At 39.7% G+C, this 15,084-nt stretch overlaps 1 protein-coding gene across 1 annotated transcript in view; it reads left to right on the forward strand.

The window, feature by feature from the left end:
• LOC132392430 (tetraspanin-6-like) overlaps window positions 1–14,881 on the forward strand; it is a 119,814-nt gene extending 104,933 nt beyond the window's left edge. Inside the window, exons 8-10 of the mRNA XM_059966254.1 lie at window positions 5,700–5,849; window positions 6,003–6,086; window positions 14,813–14,881. Of these exons, the coding sequence (XP_059822237.1) occupies window positions 5,700–5,849; window positions 6,003–6,086; window positions 14,813–14,881 (303 nt within the window). The remainder of the gene's footprint in view (window positions 1–5,699; window positions 5,850–6,002; window positions 6,087–14,812) is intronic.
• The last annotated feature ends 203 nt before the right edge of the window (window positions 14,882–15,084 follow it).

Here is a 15,084-nt window from a genome sequence, read left to right on the forward strand (position 1 = left end):
AAAATTTGACTACCTTAAAGTGTGATGTGAACTTAATTACTATGATGTCATACAGTTGATGATAAAATGACTCTGACTCTCAAACATAGTGGAAATGTAGTCTTGTACCTACAATTTTACACGTGAATCAGAATCAGGTTTAATGTCATCATGAAATTTGTTAACTTAGCAGCGGCTGTACAATGCAATGCACAATGGAAAAAATTGTGAATTACAGGGATGTGTGTGCATATATAATATTATTGAAATTAAAAAGTAGTGAGGTAGTGTTCATGGGTTCAATGTCTATTCATAAATCAAATGGCAGAGGGGAAGAAGCTGTTCCTGAATCGTTGAGTGAATGCCTTCAGGCTTCTGTACCTCCTTCCTGATGGTAGGCATGAGAACAAGGCATGACCTTGGTGCTGGGGGTCCCTTTTTGAGATATTGCTCCTTGAAGATGTCATGGACACCATAGAGACTAGTGCCCATGATGGACCTGACCAAGTTTACAGCTCTCTGTAGCTTATTTGATCCTGTGCATTAGCCCCCACTCCCATGCCAGTTAGAATGGGAAAGTATCCCCTCACTTTCTCATGTAGATTGGACAACCTCCTTGAGGAAATGCCATAGAAGATTAGAGAATTAAGTATTCTCTATTCCCATACAGAAAATAGGTGTGTATTTGAAAAGAATTTTCATTGAAGTTATGTCCACATGTATTTAGGGGAAATGTTGCTTTTTTATTTGCTGACTCCATGAGAGCGAGCTGCTTTCAAAGTAAGGTCAGAATACTCATTAGACCAGAAGCATCTGTGGAGAGAGAAACAGTTGACCTTTCAGGTCAAAGCATTTTAGTTGAATTCATCAACCTGAAAAGGTAAATCTTTTTTTTCTAAAGTAGTTTAGCCTAAAGACCAAGGAGATGAAAAGCAAACTGCTGGAGGAACCCGGAATTTAAGCAGAAGCTGTGCAGGCAAAGTGTCCATTTTGAGGAGTACTGTACCTGTGTTCTGTCAGCAATTACCATCCTGAGCTTCTGTATGCATGTTACTTCAGCTCACCTTCCTAGCCAGCCTCTCTGTTCATGTCCACTGTCCACAGTGAGACTAAACACAAGCTAGAAAAACAGCACTTCATGTTCCACATGGGTAGCCGTCAGACCATTGGTATGAAGAGTGACTTTCCAATTTTTGAGTAGTTTACTGTTGTGTTCCTTTTCCCACTTCGACTAGTCAGCCTAAATTCTCTCACCTTGTTCCTTCCCTATTTCCATCTGTTCATCACACATTTATCCACCTAAGATTATCTCCCTTGGCCTACCCTTCCTATCCCCTCCAGCACCTGCTCCTTGTTCTGCCTATCACTTTCCAATCTCTCCCTATCTTTCCCCTTGCCTTCACCGATTCCATCTGCCCATTTATTTCTTGCTTGTCTCTTTCCACCATCACACATCAGCTTCTCTCCTCCCCGTACCCATCACCCTCCAGAAAACAACACTTGGTTCCACATGTCACCTATCAGGCCCTGTCTAATCACTCCCACTCACCCCTTTCTACTGGTTATCTTCCATCCCCACTCTTGGTCTTTATACCTCCCTTTGCCCCCTCAAATGCTGTTTGACCAGCTGAGGTCTTCCAGCAGCTTGTTTATTTCTGGTTTTTTTTGGGGGGGTGGGTGGAAGTCCAATTTAGGAAAGAATGAATTGAATTGAATGATCTTTATTGCCATTATACATAGGTACAATGAGTCTCTGTTTAGCTTCATCTCAGGCAATTAAATAAAGTGGTAGATAAAAACAAGGCAGTAATAAAAAAAAGTATTAAGTAGTTAAGTAGCAGAAAATAAGTTGCAGCAGCACCAGATGAGCAAATGGCTACTTCCTTCACTATGAAATATCATGATTCCATGATGTGCTGGGAAGAAAAGTAGTTGTTTCATTGATTATTTAACTATTTGATAATTGTTTCAGTTTTTAAAGTAAGTGGTGCACTGGGTGATTAATTTGAATGGAATCCTTTAAACTACATTTGCTTTTGATTCAAATCCTTTTGTCTAATTAAGTTTCAGTTCTAATTCAGATGTCAGAGGCCTTGATTTGTTTCCGGAGTAACCATGAACCAACACAATTTGGTTCTATCGGAGTAAATTGGGTGGCAGCTTCTGGCATCTATACCCAGTGGCCACTTTAATAGGTACTACTTTATACTTGCCCATTCATGCAAGTATCTGATCAGCCAATCAGGTGGCTACAACTCAATGCATAAAAGCATGCTGACTTTAAAAGGTTCAGTTGTTCAGACCAAACATCAGAATGGGGGAAAAATGTGGTCCAAGTGAATTTGGCTATAGCATGATTGTTGGTGCCAGACGGGGTGGTTTGAGTATCTCAGAAACTGCTAACCTCCTGGGATTTTCATATACATCAGTGCCTAGAATTTAGAAACTGGTGTAAAAAACAAAAAAAAAATCCAATGACCTGCAATTCTGTGAGTGAAATTGCCTTAATAAGAGAGATCAGAGAAGCAAGGCCTGACAGGTTCAAACTGACAGGAAGGTGACAGTAACTCAAATAGCCACACATTAAAACAGTGGTGTGTAGAAGAGCATCCTTGAATCAGAACACATTGAACCTTGAAGGACTACAGCAGAGAAGACCATGAATGTACACTGTGACCACCTTATTGTGTACAGGAGGTATTGTTATAGGAGATGGTCTCTTCCATCCTCATTTGCTATGGCCCTTGTTAAATTGGGCTCAGAAGTTGGGAGAAAGGGTGAGATCTTTTTCCATCAGATGGGGTCAAATTGATGGAAATAATTAGTCCATATCAATCAAAATTCCCAGCTCTGCTGGTCTCATTTTCCTGCATTTGGCCCATGTCCCTCTAAATCTTACCCGCAGATGTGTTGTTTTAACATTAATGTACTGGTTTCATCCACTTCCTCTGGCAGCTCATTTAAGACAGAACAATACAAAAATCTGCTGTACTATTTTCTTTAGCTGTTCATTAGTAACTATTACTCATTAGTTCAAGTGACCAAGTTTTTGATAATCAGCCTCAGACAGTCCATTTTCTGATAGCAGTTGGAATGTTTTTCCACTTTCAAGAGGCTCAATCCACTATCTCTGTTTCTCTTGTATCACATCCCCAAGATACAACCAGTGGGAAGATGGAGGATATCCTTCACCATTTTTATTAACCGGTCTACCTCTCTAAGAAAGTTTTGTAAGGTCTCAGCTAAGATTAAATGGAAATACACCTTGGGATCATATAATCTTGGAGGAGTTTGACCTTTTGGATTAGTTTGCATTTGGACCTCTTCAACTTCTCGAATGATCTCTAACTTCAGTCTCCAGTTCTCAGCAGAAATTCCACTCTCAAGGTCCGCCCTGGCACCCAAGTATTTCTCAATTTCTGTGGATGGTATAGAATTCATATTCTCTCTGCCAATTCTCCATTCTCTTCTTGGGTTGTACACCATTCTTTTCTTGAGTCTTTCTTTGACATTGGTCTTTTTAACATTAACTTCACATCCAGTAGCTTTACAAAAGGTGGGAAGTATTTGAACATTCTTAGCCATTCCATTGTAGGACTGCTCAGAATGGCTACGTCATCTGCAAATGCCGATGCTGTGTATCTTGTTCCTTCAGCTGATGTTAATTGGACTCCCCTTCCTCGGTTTTTAGGGTGCAAGTTAGAGGGTCCCTTGCAATTTATTAATATGCATGAGATGGTTTCCTTGTTTTAACCCTCTCTTGATGTTTATCCTTTCCATTCTCTGTCCAATTCTACAATTGTACTTGGGTTGCTGTTTTGATCCATGACAAGATCTATAAAGATTTTTTGTATTCTCATCCTTTGTAAAGATCTAATTAATTTGTTGCCCACTGAATTGAGTGCCTTAGCAAGGTCCACAAATAGCACCACCAGTCTTTGTTTCTTTTCAGCCCCCTAATAATATTGTGTAAGATGTGATATTTGCAGAATCCCTTTTACCTGTTGATTTTTGATGGACTCGCTGAGATATTTGGCTATTATTTTAGTGAACAGTCTTTGAAGCATTGGACATATAACAAATGTTCAGGCTTTCTATCAATTCTTTATCAGCTGTCTTGGGAATTAACACGGTCCACTGCTTTTCAAGTATTTGAGAATGGTTCCAGATGAGTGTGAGTTAAGAGGTGGTGTGTTCTTGTCATCTGCCATCAACCTCTCCAGATCCTGCTGTTTTATACCACCTGGGCCTGGGGCAATCTTTCAATTCCATTCTGGGCTGTTTGTACCCCCTCTTGTTTGATCTTCCTCAGGAGGCTTTCTGAATCAACATTTTCAGTGCAATTCTCAAGTTTATTGATGTCGGCTTGATTATTGGCAGCAACAATTTTCTCATGTAAGTTTTGGTATTTTCCTCTTTAATCAAAGTAGAGTCTCACTGAACTGATGTTTCCACTTTCTGGCGAGCCAGTTACTTACAATCTTTGCTTTTTTCCATTTCCATATTCTCTGACAAGGTCTAAAGATATCTGTTCATGCAAGTTGACATCTGAGGCAAATTTAATCTTATTCCTTCTATCTCTCAACAGATTCTCAGCAAGGTCCATATTCTTGCTAATATCTGGTCACCACCCCGATTAGATTTTTCATCTTGACTGATCTTCATTAGTGAGTCAACCACTTCTGTTTCAGGCTGATGTCAAGTTAGGTGTTTTTAGTTCAGACTTGACCTCAGTCTGATTTCGGGTCACTATTGGATTTTTCTGTAGTGCTCCTCTCTTGTCAGAGATTTGTTTATTGGATTTGGATGTTAAAGCCATAGCTGCTTCAACATTAATAAATTTCACCCCCTTATGTTCTTCCTCGAGCTCCAGCAAGAGTTTGATTTTAATTGTCCTGTATTTCAACATGTCGATGCCTATTATGTTGACTCAGTCCACTCTCAGTGCTAAAGGATTCTTTGGAGATGGAATACACAATCCTTCACCCCCCCCCCCCCCCCCTTGCACCTTGGCCCTTTGCATTTGCCAGATATGCAAGGAATATGATGGTGTTTGGCCATATTGATAAAGATATCATGGCAACCCTGAACTGTACATTGGTTGTAATTGGGAATCAAACTACCATCTCTCATATTTGTGGCACCCATATTCCTTATGGAAGATCCTTTTAAATTTGATTTGCCACTACCTGGTGGTGCTGCCTCTGATGGGCTGGGGTCCATTTTGTCTCAATATAGTAAATTGTGGAAGACTGTTGTTTTTATGAAATGGTCTGGGTCGAGCTCTTCACCCAGAATAGCTGTCTCCTCTGCTGGTAAGTTTGCCTCGTGCTCTTCCATCTCTCCAGTCATGGGTCATCAGATTTCTTTTTCCGATCCTCCTCTCGAATTTGTGTGGAGGACATTCTCTCCAGTGCAGACTGAGTACTGCAAAAAGTGCAACTAATCAATTTTGCACAGACCTTTATTGTTAGGGGATTAACGAGGCAGTTATTTGCCCATCTGGGTTTATGCCAAATCCATATACTATTCATCACATTGAAAGGGAGTACCCAACAACACCTGCGCTAGGAGTTCTAGACAGTCACTTGTAGCCATCAGTTGAGATATTACTGGCGGGACTAACGAGAAGTATCAGAATAATTGCATGGATATGTGGGTGTCTGTATATTCAAGGTGATTCTAGTGTTGAAATTTTATTGTAACTTGTATCTCCGCAGTTTCATTGTTGTGGTGCAAACAATTATACCGACTGGTTTAAGACTGCATTTGGCCAGTCAACCTGGTCTGTTCCATCTGGCTGTTGTATCAATATCACGGAGTCTTGTGGCAGAAGTGTTTCCAAACAGACAATAAACATCCATTCTGTGGTAAGAATTTGTTCATATTATTAGAATGTATTCATGGTGGTAGGTTTTGAAAACAATATATATTGTATTAATACCAAATGAAAGGTAAAATTTACTCAATGTTCATTGTAATGTATTTCTTTTTCAATTTGTATGGTCTATGGGTATATTTAGGGCTGCGCTGAAATACTGTCAACATGGATTGAAGAATACTTTTCAATTATTAGAGGAACCAGCGTCTGCTTTGCATTTGGACAGGTAAGCATATTTTAGAGCTATGCTGATTTCTTAACACCTGGAAAATACATCTACTTAGCTCACCAGTTTCCTGGGAAGACATGGTATGTTGTGTGTGAAATGAAGATGATCTGTTACACAGACCTCCCACTGTAAAAGTGAACAGAGGCTTTGTTCTTGTATGCCAGTAGGTTTGGTGTGACTTTACTAATTTCTTGATTTTGTTTTAATATATCTGTCTGTAAACCTTGACTGCTCTATGAACCAAAGATTTTGAGTCACTGTTTCTAAGCATTTTGTTACTGAAATGACTATTGCTTAACTTTCTTCAGTAGTCTCTGCAAGGTAATGAGATTGCAGATCAAGGTAATGAGATTGCAGATCAGTTTCACTTCTATAGAGAGCCAGATGGGTCTGTAGGGTTAAGAAGAATCAGATGGAAACTAGGCTATTTGGAATGCAAATGTGCTCAGGAACCACTGCCTAACCAGGGATACGAGTCCATGAGCACATGCCTACCATTCCAAGGAGCATTGTTTTACAATTGCGTTTCTAGATCTCAACAGATATCCTGTACACAGCTGCCAGACAAGTACACTAAGGTCATTGTAACCTTGAACTGTTTTGGGTTGGGTTTGGCTCCTTTCAGGCTGCTATAGGATCAGCCAATGCTTGATTTCAACAAACTTGACACCTCCTCTTAGAGTAAATGTAGCATATGTCTTCAGAGTTTGTACAATTTACCATCATCTGAAAGTCCAAAGCATCATTGGCATCAAGGATTCAAGATTCAAAGTGCATTTGTTATCAAAGAATGTATGAATTGTACAACTTAACCCGAAAGAACCAAGTTTTTTAAAAAATGAAAATACCAACCCCAACATTCTCTGTGCATAGAGAAAGAAAAAAAACCCCCAGATTTTGCAAACAATAGAAACAAGCAACAGCATTCCAAACCAAACTGAGTACTTGGATCCAAATCTCCAGAGTGTTACGTTACTTCTGGTTGAACATACTGTGGGTTAACAATGAAGAATCACATTCTGGAAGAATTGGAGAACTTTTATTTACAGTAATAAACAAACACATCTTAACCCAGCCACTTGCTGGAACATTCTGGCAATCCCATGCATGCTCAGTGCTCTGTCCAATCATGTACTTGGCACATCATTGCACGTGATATCACCACATCTTTTCCATAAAAAGAAAAACAATAACATTAATCAAAGCAAATACATAATTCAACAAGTCTCTATCAGTCTCTCTGCAGGTTTATGAACATGAGTAGACCTTCTAAGTGGTGTACGCAGATCTTGTGTATCCTTGTTATTTCCATGTTTTGTCTGGTCTGCATCCATTAACTGAATCTCTGAAGTTGGCTCTTTCTTGAGGTCTTTGCAATTTCTTCTTAGCACTGCTCCCTCCTCTGTTTGGACCATGTATAATCTGGTCTGTATCTATGTGTTCATTTTATCTTGTATCCTCACTTTGTCTCCTTGTCCTTCAGACAATCATCTCCTTAGATCAGTCAATTCACGTTCCACTTCCATTTGTAATGAAATATGAATCTTCTTTTCATCTAATTCATTCATTAACTGTGTAATCTCTTTTTTTATGCTGAGATTTCATCATTTCAATAAAACTTCTCAATTCCTTCACTTGTACTTTCACTTCTTCCTTACAATGTGCCCACTGTGAGTGTTCTTGCTCTAGACGGTGATGAAACTGAATCTCATATTCTCTCAGTGTCTCCTTCATGACTGCTTGCATTGAAGCAACCTCCTGCCATTGCTTTTTCATATTATCAATTGCCTCCTGTTTGGTCATCTCAGACACTGCAGCTACTGCTTTTATGTTCTCCATGTCAGCATTTGCCTCTGTGAGCTGAACCTGCCGTCAAGTTACATCACCTGCTGCTGACTGCAATGCAACATTCTGTTGCTTCAGCTCTGCGTCACTATCCAAGACTAAAACTCTTTTCACTAAATTAAGTCTTTCACAGGCAGATAAACCCAGAATTGACTGTACATTTTTTGGCACGACCACAAATGAAAGCGTGCGCAGAATATTTTTGTGTGATACTTTAGCCATGCATGTTCCTTTAACTGGAAGGTCTGCACTTGAATACCCAGTCACTTTTATATTTGTCTGATGTAATTTCGGTCTTGGTTTCAAAGCATTGAACTCAGATTCTGCAGGAACATTTATTTACGCTCCAGTATAAAGTTTAAACAGAATATTGTTTTGACTCACTTGCAATGGAACAGTCCAGTCGTTCTTACTTTGTTTATTTTCACAAAGCACATCGATATAAAATTCCTCACGTTCATCTTCAAGCACAGCATTTATTTGTTTCATTTTATTTTCCTTTCTACTTTTACAACAGCGTGAAAAATGATTATTCTTACCACAGTCATTGCAAATTTTGCCATATGTGGGACACTGATTTGGACGATGTTCCCGTGCACAGCGATCACATGACTTTTTTCTTTAATGCTGTTTTGCTCTGTCAGTTTTGTCAATGTATTATATTTCTTGATACATTCGCGCTCTTTTACAGCATTTACATTTGCAGTTTTCAACAAAAAGCTCTTTAGCCTGCAATGTCACGGTCTCAAAAGCTTTGCAAAGCACCAAAGTTTTTCAAAATTTAAATCTTGCTCTCTCAACAGCCTTTCTCTCAGGGCATTATCTCAAATGCCACAAACAATCCTACTTTAATAAGAGTGTCCATGAGCAATCCAAACTCACTTGTTCTGCTATGCTTTTTTAACTCAGTAACATACTGATCAATTGTTTCAGCAGCTCTCTGTGCACATGTAAAGAATTTATATCACTCGTACATTAAATTACACTTAGGTATACAAAAAACTTCAAATCTGTCCATTATTGACTTTAAATTGAAATTATCTCCATCTTCAAAGACAAAATTATTATATACCTCTACTGCGTCATTCCCGATTACATGGAGCAAAAGCACAGCTTTGGTTTTTTCCGATTTTATCATAATCAATCACTGGTAAGTACAGTTCAAACTGTTACTTGAATATCCTCCAATTCTCAGTTACATTGCCAGTCAGATGAAGTTTGGATGGGGGTTGCAAACCTTCCATTTTACTGTTTACAGTTCAAATTTTTTCTCTTTTTTTCAATTATCTTCGATTCTCCCGTATTATTCTTCCAGAACCAAGCTACTCCTGACACCATGTTATGTTTCTTCTGTTTAAACATACCATGGGTTAACAATGAAGAATCATATTCTGGAAGAATTAGAGAACCTTTATTTACAGTAATAAACAAATGCGTCTTAACCCAGCCATGTGCTGGAACATTCTGGCAAACCCCCACATGCTAAGTGCTCTGTCCGATCATGTACTGGCACATCATTGCACGTGATATCACCACACAGAGCAGCCTTGGTATTCAGTTCATCATATTTGTGGGGCAAATCAACGCGAAGTTCACAGACAAGGGAGAGAGGAATTCCCTGTCTGTCTGGGCTTGCATTTAAAGTGACCAAATAGTGGATCCAGGCTCCACCATGGCAAATCACCCCGGGCCTAGATTTTACTGCTAGAGAAGCTATTCTCTACCTCTACAAATTGGCTCACTGCCCAAAGTGATCGAACCTTGCCCGACTCTCAACCCCCTGCCTTTCCGGTCTATCTGGACTGGTGTTTAAATTGTCCAAATGGCAGATTGTGTTTCACTGCAGCAAATCACTCCGGGCCTAGAACGTGCTGCCCAGCAATTCGCTTCAGACCTAGATTTTGCTGCCGAACAAGCCATTCTCGATCTCTCCAAATCGGCTCAGCACTCCTTCATACCCGGGTTAGTTGGACAGGCATCGGTACTCCCCTGACTCATCTCTCCAAATCATTCACTCCAACCATCTGAGCTGCAACTCAATCTGCGTTGATTTTGGAATGCACCAGCAGGACCCATCTCTCGAGTTTGCTTTGCCGCTTCATTGTATGTGGAGATAGTTTACTAGAAGTTACTGTAAAAAGTTAGTAGTAATGTTTTTTAAATTGATTTTTTTTTGCTTTTGAACTGCCAGTAAGCTATCACATGCCTTTGGTAGTGCCATTTTAAACCAAAGATTTTCCATTCAGTAGGTGTCCAGAGAAACCTCCCGTATTGTTTGAAGCTTTACAACAAACAAAACCAATGCAGCGCTGTGGCTCACCAAAGTTTTCCCTGGTGAATTTGCATCTTTGGAAAACTGTTTACTCATGATAAAGGCAGAGTTAAGGAAAGCTAAACGGGGAGAATGAGAGCTGAGCAACACACAAAATGCTGGAGGAACTCAACAGACCAGGCAGCATCTATGGGGAAAAAAGTACAGTTGACGTTTCAGGCCAAAACCCTTTGGCAGGACTGGAGGAAAAAATGCTGAGGAGTAGATTTAAAAGGTGGGGGGAGGTGAGAGAGAACAACTTGGGTTAGAGGAGCAACACCCTGTATTCTGTTTGGGTAGCCTCCAACATGATGGCATGAACTTTGATTTCTAAAACTTCTGGTAATACCCCCAGCCCTTCTCTTCCCCCCCCCACACCCCTTCTCCATTTCTCATCCCCCTATTCCCTCTCTCACCTCATCACACCAATCAACTTCTGAGCTTATTGCTTCAGTTTCCACCGTGCCCCCCCCCCCACCAAGTTTCACCTATCACCTGTAGTTCTCTCTCCCCTCCCTCCACCTTTTAAATCTACTCCTCAGCTTTTTTTTTCTCTCCAGTCCTGCCAAAGGGTTTTGGCCAGAAATGTCAATGTACTTTTTTTCCCGCATGGATGCTGCCTGGCCTGCTGAGTTCCTTCAGCATTTTGTGTGTGTGGCTCGGATTTCCAGCATCTGCAGATATTCTCTTGTTTGAGAATGAGAGCTGAAAAATTCTGTACTCTTCTGCCAAAAGTCATAAATTCTCCCTTCCTGTAAACGGGTTGTGGTGTAAATATTTGTATTTGCACATTATACCAAATCTTGTGAGTTTTGTTTTTCAACTTGCCTTCTAATGTAAACATCTGACTGAAAGTAGATTTCTCTCTTCTGAACTTGGCTGTGTTACCACTTCCATGATGACGTATTGTATTTGGATCACTAACTATTTGGCCCCAAAGCTCATACAAGTGTTGTGTTGTAAGTGAGTTCCTTTATCGCCATTTAACATATTATGTGGGTTCTTTCTCCCTTGTGCTTTTAACTAGTGACCCTTGAATGCATCGCCTACTGCCTTGGGGTTGCAATTTCCACTACTAATTGGTCAATCAGGTAGAGGTTTCTGTTAAATTGCCTTGTATATGAATTATCTTGCATTTCTGGCACCCTACCCCAAACTCAATGGTTTTTTTTAATAAGAAACTACAATCAGATTATTTTTTGTCTTTTTAAAGAAAATAGAAAACCTACAGCACAATACAGGCCCCTTGGCCCACAAAGTTGTGCCAAACATGTCCCTACCTTAGAAATTACTAGGGTTACCCACAGTCCTCTATTTTTCTAAGCTCTATGTACCTATCCAAAAGTCTCTTAAAAGACCCTATTGTATCCACCTCCACCACTGTTGCCGGCAGCCTGTTCCATGCACTCACCACTCTGTGAGTAAAATAACTTACCCCTGACATCTCCTTTGTACCTACTCCCCAGCACCTTAAACTTGTGTGCTCTTGTGGCAGTCATTTCAGCCCTGGGGAAAAAGCCTCTGACTATCCACAAGATCAATGCCTCTCATCATCTTATACACCTCTATCAGGTCACCTCCCATCCTCTGTCACTCCAAGGAGAAAAGGCTGAGTTCACTCAACCTATTCTCATAAGGCATGCTCCCCAATCCAGGCAACATCCCTGTAAATCTCCTCTGCACCCTTTCCATGGTTTCCACATCCTTCCTGTAGTGAGGTGACCAGAACTGAGCACTATTTTTCCTAAACATGAGAGCCCCAACTTGGGCAGATGGAGCTTGACACAACTAAACGTGAATCATTGCACTTGAAAGATCACATGTACACTGTTAATGACAGGGGATCTTGTGGGGGTGGGGGATATGTCTCAGTCCATAGCTCTTTGAAAGTATCTGCACAGGTTGATAAGGTGTTTAAGGAAGCACTTTGCATTTTGGAAGTAACTCAATGTGTAGCTCAGGTGATTGATGGATGGGTTGAGTTCTCCCATCTTGGTAATCCATTTACAAACATTTAATCACCACACGAAGAGACATCTTCAATGCACTGTTCACTTGTCCTCATAGCATTCAATACTTATCAGTTGATTGTAGACCACATTCACCTTGTCCTATAGCTTGGTTTGTCATTTAGGTCTGCAGAGCGCACTCCTTGAAGTTCCTGGTGGTCTATGCGCGACTGAAATTCTATGTTCTTGGAACAGTTGAGCTATCATTTCTGAGATATTTCAACAAGACCAATGTGGTCTACAAAACCCGATGCATGGTCTGCAGCAAATTTATGTCGGCCAAACTGAAGAAAACTATTCTTAAGGATCCATGAACATTAAGTGGCATGACCATCTCCCCCTAGTCTCTACCAAAGAAGATCGAGGGTGGCACAAATTCGACTGGGCATCGGTGAAACTCATGGTGCAAATGAATTCCTTGAAGCATGGTTTTACACAAACAATTCTATAAACAGTCATGTGGACCTCGATCCCCTTTATAAGCCATTGTGAGCAAAATTCCAGAGAAGGCGCAGTTCACCACAGTGATGAGACCACCTCCCTATGTCACAACTGAGTTTCTGTAATGATGACCAAAGAGCTAATTAGTAAGTGTATAAAGACCAAGCATTCAGAACAGGACACTAATGATATCTCCTTGTATGGTGACAAAATGTTTGCAAATACGTTGCATGCTTACCTGTATTAGTCAAGGAATTGAGTTTGAGTGGAGAAGTTGCAGCTTTATAAACACTAATTCTGCTCCATCCAGAGTATTGCATACAGTACTGGTTGCCCCATTATAGAAAGGATATGGAGGCTTTGGAGAGGGTGCACAAGAGGTTTACTGGACTGCTGCCTGGATTAAAGGGCATGTGTTATAAGAGGATGGACAAACTTTTTGTGTTTTCTCTGAGCAGCAGAGGCTGAGTGGAGATCTGATAGAGAGGCATGCAGTAACAGCCAGCATCTTTTCCTTTGGATTTTAAATGTCTAATACCAGAGGGCAGGCATTTAAGGAGAGAAGGGATAAGTTCAAAGGAAATGTGTGGGGCAAGTCTGAAATGCACTGCTTGGAGTGGTTGTAGAAGTAAATATGATAGAGGCATTTAGCAGGCTTTGCAATAAATGAGTGCACAGGAAATGGAAGAATTTGGACCTTGTGAGGACAGAACGGATCAATAATCAAAAGCCCAGCTAAACTGAAGTAATTAGTTCAGTACAACATCATGGGCGGAAGGACCTGTTCTTGTGCTATACTTTCCTATGTTCTGTACTCTGCTCCAGTTCTTGGTAGGTTTAACTTTTGTAAATCCTTTCATAATATGATGAATGATCATGAATAATCTAGCCAAGAAACATGAAGATTATCATCCGTCTCTTCAATTCCATCTAGAAATCCTTTGTGCACTATTATTTTCCTTTTAATAACATACATGTTCCTGGATTGCTCTGCTCTGTCCCCTTTTAGCCGTTTATTTTAAAAGAACTACCAGCTCCTCATTTGTCCAACTAAAATTCTATTTGTAATGAAGAACATTTGATTATCATTTGTTTTTGAATTTACTTGCACATGCTGAGCCCAAATTACTTAAATGGTCAATAGTGACTCAATCGATTCTCGATTATGTTTTTGCAACTTTTTGAGCTAATGTGATCTGTCTCTAAGCTAAATTAGTTTTATTGAAAGCCCTTTCATTAACTGTGTGCTGTTGTGACTGAATTAAGTCACCAGAGAGACACTGAAGTTGGTGGATATAGAAGTCTTTATTCACCTAAACAAGCAGGTATTATATGGGAGACACCCATGGAAGAAGACCCCTAAACTCAAAGTAGATCACATTTTGTACCCTTAAGATCAATGGTAACTCAATACAATCTTGAAGGTTACAATGACATTGTTTACTTCAATAGTTTGGGTTGATAATGCGTAATTTAAATTACATATAATTTTAAACATCTTCACACCAACACTCCACACACTCTAGATTGAATGTGGATCACCATTATCACTCTAACTACTTTCATGCATGTACAGATATCTCAGGTGATTGGATTGACAATCACCCCAGTCTGCAGCTCCAGAAAGACCATTATTCAGTTACATTTTAAATTTGGTCTACAGTCCACATTCAGATATGAATTCTGGTACTGTTGAATATTTCCTATATAGCATAACTCCAGAATATGCTCTAAAATGTACTATCCCTTTACTTTTGATCTCCAAAGTGCAGCACTTCATACTTGGCCAGATTAAACACTATCTGCCCTTATTTGCAAATAATCATTATCCCATTGCATCCTTTGGCAATCTACACTTTCCACAATGCCACCAATCTGTGCCATTGGCAAATTTGTTAACCTACCATTCCATATTTTCATTCAAGTCATTTATAAAGCCACAAACAGTAGACGTCTCAGTTCAGATCATGAGAGAACACCAGTAGTCACAGATCTCTAGCCAGAATAAGACCCATTGAATCCCCAAATTAGGTAATTTTATTTTTGAGAGTAAATATCTTGGTCAATGAATATGGATGAATTTTGTTTTAATACTTAAATTCTTTTTCCCCATCTAGGTTGTTGGGATTTTCCTTTCAAGTTTGTATATAAAGAAACTCCAAGATAACTTTATACCATATTACTGATTCAAGATCATTGATATTGAACTACCTGGATTTTTATTTTTATTTTTTCCAGTTCAGCTCTATTTATCAGTAACATTGCAGTGCTTCAGGGCTGAGTCTGAGCATTAGAAATATCTGCTTTACAAAATTTCAGATGTGGTAAATATAAATATGTCTTGAAGATGAATTAAATTGGTATTAATATTGTTGAATAATGTAAGCTT

This window comes from Hypanus sabinus, chromosome 4 (genome assembly GCF_030144855.1).
Source record: "Hypanus sabinus isolate sHypSab1 chromosome 4, sHypSab1.hap1, whole genome shotgun sequence".
NCBI classification, from domain to species: domain Eukaryota; kingdom Metazoa; phylum Chordata; class Chondrichthyes; order Myliobatiformes; family Dasyatidae; genus Hypanus; species Hypanus sabinus.